This window comes from Myiozetetes cayanensis, unplaced genomic scaffold (genome assembly GCF_022539395.1).
Source record: "Myiozetetes cayanensis isolate MyiCay16 unplaced genomic scaffold, myiCay2020 scf6-25, whole genome shotgun sequence".
Classification (NCBI taxonomy): domain Eukaryota; kingdom Metazoa; phylum Chordata; class Aves; order Passeriformes; family Tyrannidae; genus Myiozetetes; species Myiozetetes cayanensis.
The window spans coordinates 46,103,664-46,116,909 of NW_026087853.1; the positions used below are offsets into that span (position 1 = coordinate 46,103,664).

At 41.9% G+C, this 13,246-nt stretch overlaps 1 protein-coding gene across 4 annotated transcripts in view; it reads right to left on the minus strand.

The window, feature by feature from the left end:
- MOB2 (MOB kinase activator 2) overlaps window positions 1-13,246 on the minus strand; it is a 111,278-nt gene that overhangs the window by 28,684 nt on the left and 69,348 nt on the right. The window contains exon 1 of one of the 4 annotated variants that reach the window (XM_050335998.1): window positions 2,996-3,151. The exons of the other annotated variants lie outside the window; for them this stretch is intronic. Coding sequence (XP_050191955.1) covers window positions 2,996-3,105 — 110 coding nt within the window. The 5' untranslated portion in view covers window positions 3,106-3,151. Of the gene's footprint in view, window positions 1-2,995; window positions 3,152-13,246 lie in introns of those variants that run through there. 4 annotated transcript variants of the gene reach the window in all.

The following is a 13,246-nucleotide window of genomic DNA, read 5'->3' on the forward strand; positions in this document are numbered from 1 at the left end:
AATAAACCAAACAGTAGCATTCATAAAACATTAATTAGAAAGACTGAGAACACATCTGTTGCTTTTGTTACATTTTTCCCCCCTTTCTGGTTCAGTTGTCTTTCCCTATGCTCTTTTAAACTCTTCTCAGGTTCTCAGGCGCTGCTACTGCTTCTCATGAAGTCTTTCTGCTTCCTCACACTTCCCTCCTTGTTTCTTCCACATACTGATTCCTCCTTTGGCAGCTGTTATTACTAGTGTGAAACACACACTATCTGGCAGCCAGGAGGCCTTGGACCTACTAACTAATGAAAACAACTTGCACATTAAAACCTTCAAGTGAGTTAGTTGTAACTGCACACAACTCACGTAAATAACATACAACAAATCTGCCACGCATGGAATCAAACTGATTAAGTACAGTACAGGAAGAACTGAGCTTTATAATTCACAACCAGGAGAGAGACAGGAATAGAGACAATTTGGAGTGAAGACAGGCACTATATCCCTTGTCCATTATGAATTTCTACAATTCCTTGGCAGGCTATGGAGGGTTGGAAGCGAACTGTGGTGATGACAGTTCCCAGTCAGGCCTGAGAAAAGAGCCTAAAATGCAGTGTGCTGTTCATAACACCAAGCTACACACAAGGAAGATATTCTTTGATCTCATCACCAAGGCACTGGTTATGGCCTGATTAACAAAAGAAAAATTACTTCATGCAGAGTTTAGCATGGATTCATCCTCTGTACAGACCACAGAAAACTCAACCAGCAGAGTTTCAGGTGGCCAAGTTTAAAAGTGGTATTTGATAACCCTTTGTCCTACTCTTACTCTGAAAGAGATGGCAAACCATTACAGTAATATGGGATACATCTCATTTAACTTCTTATGACTACAACGTAGTATTATCTAGGGTCACTCTGCATTGGGGTGGCTTTGCACCTCTGCATTCAACCATGTCTTTAAAGTTTCTGTTCTTATCTACCAACAATAAGGTGGACGCAGCTCAGCTGCAGATGCCTCTGTTCAGAGAAATCCCACCACAGCTGTCACCAACCAGACACCATTTTTGGCCTAAATGAGGTCCCAAGTGGTTCCCTCTTTCACCATCACTGACTGGGCTTACACTTCCTTAAGAACTAATACCTGATTTCTGCAGTAAGAAAACTTTGATTGGACTTGGGATTTATCTGGGCTCCTAGCTAGAGAGATAGCACAGCTACCTGTGCTCTTTGCAGACTACGATGAGCTCATGTTTTACAGAACAAAGTAAGATGAAGTAACACACATAAGGTTAGATAAGGCATCTGAAGCAGATTCAAGAAGAGAAATAAGAGAACCAGTCTGGCATCTAAAGAAAGTTTTTGTGACTTCACATTTCTCTCCAACTCTGAGCAAAAGGAGATAACCCAGTACGAAAAGATACATTAACGCCCCCCATACTATAAAATAGTAATCACCCCCATCTAGTAACAGCTTAGCAAAATGAAGTTATCCTGTTGATTCCCCAGCCCAAAACATTCCGTGTGTGACAACAGCTTTTTCCTGCTTTCGCAAAAAGTTTATAGTACATGTAGGAAATAAATATCACGAAAATAAAAAAGGTAAATAAAATTAAGCACAATTTCTGCATGTACTCCAGTAAAAGAAAGGATAAGGGTAAGTTAATTTTTTTTAAACGTGTGCACTGCATAAATCAAAAATATAATTTTTACTGCTAGGTCACAGGAACTTACCTATTCTTTAAAATCAACTGCCATAGATGATGAACAAAAGGTTTGGAGGTTTGGCAATTCTTCCCTACAGAGGCACCCATCTATTTACATCTGGGAGTGCTGCCAATAGAACAGCTACCAAAAACTTCAAAAGGTTCACAGCATGAATAGCAAGCCGCTGGCCAAAGGATTTTATGATATGACCAGCTGTGTAACACCATATTGAATTATAGAGACAACACCCCCCAAAAATGCAAAGAAGGGACATTACACTTGTTAAAAAGCTGAAAGAGAGACCTGAATTCCTTAAACTAATGCTTTCTACAGGAAAATATTTTTAACATGGACAAAAAAAAAAAAAGAACTGCAAACAGGACTTCTTTAAGAGCAACTCTAAGCAGCTGTTCTCACCAAGCCTGCTTCAAGCCCAGCGAACTCCTCTAGCTGAAGCGCCAGTCAGAGCTCAGCCGCTTTGTGAGCAGAACATTCTGCTTTAATAAACTGCTCCCCTAAAGTCGCTCGGGGAGAGACGTGAGTCAAGGGAGGAAGAGAGGGATAATGTTTCTGTTGACAAACATTTAACAATTGGCAACAGACAGTAGGAAACGGGGAGAACGCTGGAGGAACAAGGCTCCTTTTTGAAGCAGCGCTGCCATTCCTCACAGATCCCCCAAAAGTATGCACAAACTTAACCAAAATAAAAAGCCGCAGTTGTTGAAGAACAAGGCTGCTAATCCTAATATTTGCGGTGACGTTTTTCCCTGCCAACCAGAACGGGTCAGAACTCCTCCGAATCATATTACTGCACATCCTTTGCCAAAGAGTCTGGTTTTGGTCTCAGTAGTCATGCACGTCTCAGTGCTCACACAAGTCCTTTTGAGCTACATGAGCAATTTTTTCCCCTCATCTTACAACATTTCTGTAGAGAACTTGCCAAAGCACATGCAGCATCTTGGTCGGACTCCTTATTCAGGCAAGCCAGGACCTTCACTGCCTGCTTACGTCCTGGAAATTCATTTCTCATGAAAGCACAAACAAAACTTGACTGCAGTGCTAAGGGTGAACAAATGTTCCCCCCCAAGCACCTACTACAGTCCTAACTTCCACCCTCCCCATCGCTACACAGGATCCAGAGGGAGCCAAAAGCAGCCTCCCTCCTCCAGACACGAGCGGGACTGAGCAGCGCCCGGCGCCCCGGACGGAGTTTTCACTGGAGCTCCATCTCCCTGCTCTCCCGGGATGCCCGTGGGCAGCCGCCCTGCCCTGCCCTGCCCTGCCCGCCCGGCGCCGCCGTCCTTACCGCAGCACTTTGCCCACCGCCTGCAGGACCATCTTGCAGCTTAGTCCGGGTTTGGGACTCTGGGCGAGCACGGGCCGTTCACCGGGGAGGCTGCAGTGATCCCCGACCATGGTACGTCCGAGCGGAGCGGAGCGCAGCGGGGCACACGGCTCGGCCCGGGCTCCCCGCCGCTGTCCCCGGGCAGGAGCCGCCCCCGCCCGGCCCGGCCCCGCCGGGAGCCGCCAATGGCGCTGGGGGCGGGCGGGGCCGCCGCTCCTCAGCCCCGCCCCGGCCCGGCCCGGCCGGCGCTGCCCCGAACCGGCCCGGCCAGGGCCCCCCGCGCTCCGCCGGGGCTGCGGGGCCCGGCCGCCTTACACAACACCCGCCTGGGGCTGGGACAGGGGGCAGGCAGCGCCCCGGGCACGGCCAGCCCGGCTGCCCGGCACAAGCAGCACCAGCAGTCAATCCTCTGCCCCTTCTTTCGGCAGCCGGAGAGCGAGCGAGGCAAAGTAGGACGGTGCTTGGCTTAGCAGGGCACGGGGCAGGCGCGCTGCTGTTCCTGTGTCTGCAGTAAAAGCCCCGTCCGTAATGGGGCCAGGCTGGACTCCCAGTGAGAAACGGGAATAATGATGCCTTTTGTGAGCAAGGCTTTGCACTGCCCTCAGGACTCTGCGACATGCAAGGGCATGGGCTAACCCAAGAGCAGAGCTACAGACGGTCTGCCAGGAGCAGTTTTACATAGTGCAGGTCAGCCCAGAAATTACATCAAGACCTTTATCAGAGAGGCTTAAACAGACGAAGGGTGAAGAAGAATAAAACCATAAGCAGCAAGAGCTGTCTTGCCATTGTGACCAGAGTTTCGAGTAGGTACTTGGGATAATGGTTCTCAGAGGACGAGGGATTAACCACCATCCCCAAACACAAGGCCCGTTGTGACACACCAGCGGTTTTACCCAGAGAAACCACTTTGCCATGAATTTTCCCTAACATACCTTAGTAAAGCTCTGTATGTCCAGCTGCTTAGCCACCGCACATAACCACCCCTTCACACCCCTTTTGGACAGGCAGCTGTGCCCACAGCTTGCTGATGTAGCATTTAGAGCCAAATCACAACAAAAAATGTGACAGGAGTGGCATAATGTGACCTAGAACACAAAGCCCTGAGGACATCACTTATTCTGACAGGCTAAAACCCAACCCACAACATCTCAGAGAAAACAGTGGATTTGCCATTTTATGTACACCTGCAACGCAGGCTGCAGTCAGAAGGGGCCATTCCCCAGACAGGTACAGCCAAGCGCTCCGGTTCATTTACTGAACAGGCATCTTCCCCTGTAAACAGAAGGCCAACAGGCTTGTTGAATTAAACTTAGCACAAACAATGACATTGCTGCCGTCACCAACCCAGCATCACTTGGTCAAAGCAGTTGGGAATGTGGCTGCTGTTTGCACAAACCCAAGAAACCACAGCCACGTGATGCAACTTGGAGGAATAATGTGTCACTACTCAGTCCCTACTTGGGACAGTGGTGTTTGTCAGCTATGCACTTTTAGTTGCATGTCCAAGTTAGGCCTTCACACCCTTGTAAAGCAGGAGGTATTTTTATTCCCACTCTTCAAGCAATCCACTTAAGACGGAGTTGTAATGACTTCACTGATAGCGCACAGGAAGCCTGCAGCTGAACACAGCTCAGCTTTCCATGCTGCATCCCAGCACTTCATACAGAAGATTATCCAACCCCTGAAAAATCTGATGCTCGCTCAACCTTTTCGCCCAGTAACAGTGACTTGTGACAATAACATTAAAAAGCAAGAATCCTGGCAAATGGAGGAAAGGCACCTGCCAAGAGGGCAGCTGCCCTTGCTTCGTTCACCAGGGAAATCCGCACAGAGGGGATTTTGTTTGTTGAAGAACCACCTTAAAAACAACAAGCCTGTGATATAAAGAAGCTTAAGTTTTAATAAAAGTCTGCCCATTCAAAGTAAATTAAAGAAAAATCCAAGGGTGAAACCAAAATAAATACAGCTCTGTGGTATTACAGTTGTACTAGGAAAGCTGGCCTCTCCATGACTCTGACTGCTGAACACTCAGTCTTCAGAGACAGAGGTTCTGTGATCTCATACAGGCTAGGAACTGATGCTCTGCTGTTAAAACTGACAGATCAACTGAAATACAATTTTCAAACCTGGTATCTTTTTATTTTGATGCAAATAAATGGCCTGTTTCTCTATTCTGCTAGATTCCGCATCAACCCAATGCTTTATCTTACCCTTTCCTCAACCACATGTCTCCGTGGCACCATTTCCAGCCTTTCTTCCATCTATCAGTTTTCCTCTACTCAAGCAGTATCCCCTTTTTGGGTCAACTGCACGCTATAGTTCACTTCTAGTATGGGATTTTATGCAAGTTGTGGGAAAACTCAGCATCTCAAAGTCAATTTTAAATGCTTCATAATAATAAAAATCAAACAGGTTATTATTATGAAGCACAGCTTAAGCACACACACTTTATTTATATGGAATCAACACAAATAATTTCAAACACACATGCAGTACAGATTCTCACACTTCAACATGATTTACAGCACATCTGCAGACAAAAATGGGTTTACTTGAGAGCTGCTTCATCGAGAAAGAGCAGTATTCCATCTACAAGCAATGTGTTTACTTGAACACAGCTGCTGGTCTGATCTCTACCTATGCATATTCTGAAGGATGCATATGTGCACTTCCTTAAGGGTGTGTCTTACACCATGTGAAATCCTGCTTATTTACAACCATTGGAAGCTTCTTTTTCACTTGCTTTCTCTACATTCTCTGCATGTACCAAGTGTTGGGGCCAATCTTAGTCCAAGTTGCTCCAGCAGCGGCAAACTGCTCCTAGCATATGCCTTACCCTCAAGACAGCCTTGAAGGATCAGAGTTGTATATTGAAATCATCACTGAAACATTAACAGAAATATCTGTGAATGGACCTACCAACAGCTTCATGATGTGTACTGGACCCACAGACACATCAGCAAAACAGTAACATCACCAGTGGCACACAGGAAGGGCACAACAGTGCACTGGGAAGAGCACCTACTTACACGACTGTACATGCTTACAGTACACTCATGGAAAGCTTTCTACATTGATCCCAACTACCAAGCCAAGGAGTGATGTTTATACATTTTATGAATAATGCTTTGTATTTATAATGCTGTTATAAGCAGCAGTTAACAATTACATACTTATTTGCTCCTTTTACTGTTCCATAAAAAGTATGTGTAAAGCAGCCACCACAGGGATATATAGTAGTACCCAGAGATTTGCCAAAGAAAGCAAGTCGTATTTAACCCAGACAAGCAAACAATGTCAGAGAAAAGAAAAAAATCATAACCATTATTTTGATTAAGGTACAATTCAGCATTTATATGTATAGAAATGAAGTCTTGCATCACACTGTAGAGTTCTGTTTTAAATTAAGCTAAAGTTTTATTGTGTGTCCCTCCCTGCCTGACATATAACATTTCAATTTTGCAATCTCATTAGCCCTTTTGTTTGACTTTAGTGTCCTGCTACCACCTAGCCAAGTACCCTTTCCAGTTACCTCACAGCATAACCCCAGGTCTCTGGAATCACTGAAAACCAGCAATGAGAACATTTCTATCCTCTAGCTTGACTCTAAACTGTATTTATACTGAGATTACATTTCCTCTCCATTTTGTCATCCTCACACAGCAGCAGATGGCATGAGCAGATCTGCTTTGTATCAACAGTAAAGGCATGGATTTTGGACAGAAGACAGGCTGAAGACAAGTTGTCTCAGTCTCAAAAAGCAGTTTGGAGGTGGTCATAATGAAGAGGGAAATAGAAGTTTTCGAAGATATGCGTTCAGCTCCACTCTTGAGATAGCAGTAGGAGAAACAGGTCTTCCTGGCCACAAACAGTGTTGTGACACAAGCCTTAAAGTGGTCATACACACTGTAGGAAGTTTGTTTATAAAAGACTGAGCTCAAGAGCAGCACATTTGTAAGTGACAAGGTGCCTACATTTGCTGCTTTATTGAAAACTCTGGTAACAGTGACAAGTCAGTGCCTACCCTGCAACCACCTCTGGCTTCATCAATAACTATGAGGTGTTTTTTTCTACAACAGGCAGAAAGCAAAAAATGGTAAACGATATTCTCACCTCATCCATAGCATGAGAAACAATCAATGGCAGCAAGAACAGCAAATTAGCTCAAAATATCAGTAAAGCTCCACCAGGAACTCAACAAAGTTATATTTATATTAAGGCTTTCTGTAAAGGATGCCCAAAATGAGAAGAACTAAGAAATCATCAAATATCATTAAAAAAAAAAAAAAAGAGCAAAAGAAGAGAAGAGTGAATGCCACCATATGTACCAAACAGAAATCGTGATCTCAAAGGTACTGTATTTCTGATGTGTGTAGATGCATCTATTTTTCGGAAATCCCAAAGGTCAAGTTAATCCAGGTTCACCAAGTGTGTATGGATCAAAGCTGAAGAACATGAATGTGTTGAAGAAAGCAGCAACAGCAGCAGCTCAACTCCACCAGCACTGAACTAGGACCCAAGCTCTATTAATAAAGGACGGGATGGTGACACTCAGTCTCTACATAGAAAAGTGATTTGAAATAGAGAAGAGTTCATTTTCATCACCTGCATTTCAGTCAGTCCTCCTGAGTCAGCCCACCTCAAATGACTCTGCAAAACATACACTGGAAGGACACTTGCTTCCTGAGCAGCTCTTCCAGGTGAGTTTGGGGCAAGTAAAATTCTGAGTCAAAATATTTGAAAATAAACAACTCAGATCTAATGTCCTCATATAACTGTCTTCCATACAGACAAAGTTAGCTGAGAAAAAGCCTTGTAATAGGTCCAGGTGGCAGTGGAGCTCAAATGACATGCAATATCCATCTCAGAGAAGGTAAAATCCCTTTTTTCTTCCAGTGGGGAAAATGGGGAGAAGAAAACACCAGCAAGTGAAGGTGTGCCAGTGAAGCTAAGCATTTATCATTCTGAGTGTCCAAAAAGATGTCTTTCAACACCTGTATCTCACCAAGTAAGTCAAAGGAAGGATTCTTATTAAGCAGAGTACCTGCTGATAGGCTGCATGGCGTGCATACAGCACACTGTAAAGACTGAGATGCTGAATTTATACCATTGCAGCTGCTGTTACTTCCTTCCCAGAGATAACACAAGTGACAATTCCATCTAACATTTAAACATTCCTTTTTTTTTTCTTGCCCTAATTTTAAAGTTTAACTAGGCTACACTCCAGGGAAGCATTAGTGCCCTATGTATTTGATACAGAAAAGCTAAAATGAAAGGCTCCTGTTATTTTCTTTCCCTCTCCCAAATACACTGGACCTCAAGCTTCATATAAAGAGGTAAAACTTGGCTAAGAAGTTCTCCCCAGGGATTGTTTAACATATTCAGAGCTACTTGCTACATATATACAGAACTCTCCCTGCAAGTTTTACAACAGGACTACTGTTTTCACAGACTTAGTTAAATATGGAATGGAAAATAAAACCCTAATTGCAAATTGGAACAAAACTCTAGGCTAAGGAATCAAAGGTGTAATCAGCACAGGAAAGGAGGCTATCTGTGTCAGCACTGTCATTGGTCAGGACTATCTACACTTGGGTGGGAAAGGACAGAAAAAAAAAAAGGGAGATGGTGGGAGTGAACTTGCAAAGCTTTCCCAGACAGATGGAGAAACACTAAGGAAATACAATTTTCCCTCCTTTTTGGTGCTAAGAATGGCTTCATTTCAGTATAGCAAATGATTTTATCGGGTAATGTCACATTTAGATGACAGCACCAGGGAGAAACAATTCATGAAATAAGCATGAAATTTATTCTATGAGATTTTTCTCCAGGCATGCATTACAAAATATCACACACAGAGCTTACATTATGTAATGAGAAACTATTCATTGTAATTCCTGGCACTTACAGAATAACTCCTTAGCTACTACTTCTGAAGAGCAGGACCACGAAATCCAGAAGTCACAAAATTAACTTGATTCACACCCAAACGAGCGCACATTTGCATTCCACATACAACTCAGCACACAGATGCTGCATCCAAGCTAACTTGATTTCTTAATACCACTCAGGCCCAGTACAGATCAGAGCAACAGGAGGCCAACACAGATTTTGCCACGTTAACAATGCCGTGAAGTACCTAACTTATAACCTGAAATAGTTCAAATTTATTACACAGATAAAAAAACTTTCCATCAGGCGTTCAGCAAATGAGTAAGTGTAAGTAGTGTTTGCACTGGGGCAGCTCAGCCCAGAGGAGGGGCACTTCCCAGCTCTGCAGTAAAACCTGTTTGGTCAGTGTGCGTGCCAAGGCGTGTGCTGGACATGGACACTGGGCTTCAGACAGACACTAACAAAGTGTTTGTCACCGGGACTCACCTCTGCTGAAGTTACACTGCTGGATTTCAAAACAGTCATGGAAGTAAAAGCATTTAGGTCTTGCCTCGGAGGAACCCTCAGACCTGATGTACTTTTGATTAAGTATTTCAAGCCTTTTGAAAATAATTAAAACTTCTTATTCAGTATATTAAGTGAGAGCTTTGCAAATTTACTGGGAAAAAATTTGTTTGGAAGTTTTATAGGACAATTCTTGCACTTGGATATATCCAAAATCTTGCACACAAGAACCCATAATACTCTCACAGCAGCATTGTCTCGGGTCTTTGCTGTGCCTGCCAGTCTTGCCTGAGTGAGAGCCCTGCTGCATGTGGGATATACACACTTATGTAGGCACAGCCACACAGGGCTGCATGAGTAACCTGCTCATCATTTTCCCAAAACTTCTTACAAAATACAGACAGTTTTCATGCTCTGATTTTCTGATGAAGTAAATGGATTCAGTGCATTCACTTACCCTTTTGATTTGAATACTTGGATGGTATAAAAACCTTCCAGCATCTTACATAACCCAACATGATCATATGATGGTGAGATCAACCCTCTCCTACAAATTCGGGACAGATTTGGACAAAGAGTGGCAGGATAATACAATTTAAGGTTAAGACTACCATACGTTTTCAGGGCTCTGCACTAATATATTCTGGAAGTGCACTGGCCTAGTTTAATAAGGAACTGGTGGATTAAAAAAAGCGTATGTACACAGGATTGTTGTGTTTGTATCACATTCATTGTTTCCAAATAACAGTTTTTCAAAAGCAAGTTAAGTCACTGAGGGAAATCATGGTAGTAGTAAAAAATACACATTAAAAAAAAACACCTAAAAGAGAAAAATTTATGAAAAACATCACTTCTTTATACAAAGACAATAACAAGCCATAAAAACTTGAATTATCTCAAACCATCAGAATTTTCCTTTTTAGGCTCAGAATACTTGAAGGTAGTTTTTTTTAAAAAGTCCCTCCTGGAAGCCTACAAAGCTCTTATAACAGAATTGCCTTCCAAATTATGGCTAGATTATCACTTTACTGTGAAATGTTTGCACTGCTATAAACTCTGATTAAGAGGCAGTCACAGATTACATCTTGAGGAAGAAACACCATAAAATAAAGGAAATTAACCCAAATCTCATCTGATCAAGGGAAAAGAAAAGTTAGAATGTACAACAGAAGAGCCCTGAGTTTAAGCCAGTCATGGAGAAAGACATGGGTTTAAAAATAACACCATGAAGCACACTGAGCAACACTGCTGTATATGACGTCTTTCTGATGCTGTCTTGCTTAAAACCTCCATTTTGCCTAGAATTTGTTCTATGGTTACATTTACCCTTTTTCTCCCAGAGTCCATTACAACTCTTGAATGCATGTTTATTTACTAGGAAACAAAAGCTCTGGCTGACAGAAGAGCTTTGCTGTTCTGGTTAGACAAGATTGTCATTTGTCATGTTTCAGTAATGCAGTAAGAAAATCAGCCTTGCCTGCTCTCTGGCACAAAAAGTCACAGTTAAGGCCCTGATAGAAACTGAGGAAAGGTCACTACAGTGTCTATGAAATGTCTACATGACTGTTCTACATGAACTTTGCTAAATTAGTCTCTATCCCAATTCCACAGCCAAAACCAAAGAAATTACTATAAATCTACATTTGCATGCCTTGTTTAGCATACTTTTCCTGAACTACTTGCTTTCAGGACTTTGTCCATATCAATACATACTGAGACTAGGATCAGTGGGTAATGATGTCAAACTATCATAATTCCTACTTAGCTACTGAGAAATACCATTACCACAAATGTGGCAAAGACATCTTTTTCAAATGCTTGATGAAAATTGCTTCATGGCTGGGAAGAGGCACTGAAGCTGCACTGTTACTGCAAGGATGCACAGGCAGGCAAGGTCCAAAGGACAGAAAGTGCTATGTGGTAACAGAAGAGGGGAAGGACAACTCCAGACTTCCTCAGAAGTCCCACTCTGCCACTACTTTCTCTGAGATGCAAATGAGATTGAGCCCCTCTCTACAGCAAGATTATATATATACACAGACATATATACACACGCACACACATATAATCAAAATTTATATCTCAAAATTTACTCTAAATTCAGTGATAACACAGTACCTGAATTATGTTCACATTTTCCTATGCTTCTCACTGGGGAGGTGAAAGTGAATACTAGAATATGTATTCACTCTGCATCCTGAGCTACTTCTACACTTTGAAGGTACATTATGTGCACCAAGGAAATGTCCTCCAATACCCAGTACGTGAATCTTTCCTTTTCAACGTTCTGCTCTAAAAATTGTTTGAAACTGGGGAAAATACATTGTGTTCCACTATGCAAATAGCAACTCTTCTGTTTAATTATAGAGCATTTTGCTGAGAATTGCATCATGACTAGGATACTACCGAGAGGACAAACATTTAACCACTATTCTTAGTTTGTTAGAAAATTTTTCCCATATTACGTAAACACATCCACACCCACACTTGGGCTGCACCATCAATCTTTTCATTGTTTTTACTTTAGTAAAGGAACAGTTATTTTTCATTTCAGTAGCTTTATTTTTATTAGTGTTATGAAACAAGTAGTAAAGAAAGCTGAGGAAGAAAATTTAGTATTTTTCTGCCCTTGTCTTCACCACTGTTGCCTCAACTTTCTGTACTGCATGTTGATTAAAAAAAAAATCCTTAAAATATCAGTAAAGAAAATATTCTTAAGCTTTAGTAAAAGAATTCGCTTCTAAATGTGCATTAAAAAGACTGTCAAGAACTTTCTCCTGTTACTGTAAAATGAATAGGTGCACATCTCACAGAAGGAGAAATAGGATGTATTTCTAGTTCGCACACATTAACCAGAAGCTACAGAAACAAAACATATCAGATAACGGAAAATATAATCAAAACCATACAAACTCTTCCATATGTTGGCCAGAAGTACAAGCCATGCAAAATTCCTCTGAACAGGTGCAGCCTTATATAATTTTAATTTTAGACATCTTTGTCAAAGAGTCAGCTAACTCAGGGTAACCACAGGCAAGTCACGTCAAAACAAGACACGTAACAGCTAAGAATTAAGCACTCAAAAAGCTAACCTTGGTGTTTTTATTTGCACTCCATATTCAAGTATCTGATTTTACCTCAGAATTCAGTTTTTTATTTCTTGGGCTGGAGGGTAGTAAAACACAGAACACAGATTCTGCTCCCAGTTGCTCTCCTACATGCTCAGTACTAAAGTAAAAAAAAAAAAAGAAACAAAAGAAACAAATGCCATTAAGGATCAAATTCCAGTCTTCGCAATCCAACCAGGTTTTTGTATATAAAAGTGATCAGTCAAAGAATTTATGTGTCTGTGTGAACACTAAAAGGTTGGATCCTAACCTCCTGAGGATCATCATCAATATGACAAAGCTTTCTTAGGGGACCAGGAAGGAGAGAAGATGAGGGCATGGAGTTTAAACTCCACAGAGTTTAAGAAGAAAATCTTCATTTCCTTCCCAATACATGCTCCACATTTATACAATGAAAAAATGGCCAAGTAAATGTAAACTTTGAAATTAATTCTTTTATCATAAAACAGTACACTTGTTGCTTTTCATGATACAACATTCAAAACTCATTGCTGTTGCCGTTTCTGAAAGCAATAAAATATTCCACAAATTAGGCTTTGCTTTCTTTGCATATGCAAGTGTTCATGCATATTTGGAACCTAACCACAGTGATAGTGCTTGTACACCTGCTGACTACCACTTCTTGTATGAAGTATCTTTTTGCTTGTTTTTCCCCTATGACTAAATTTATAGAGAAACTGGTAAAAAT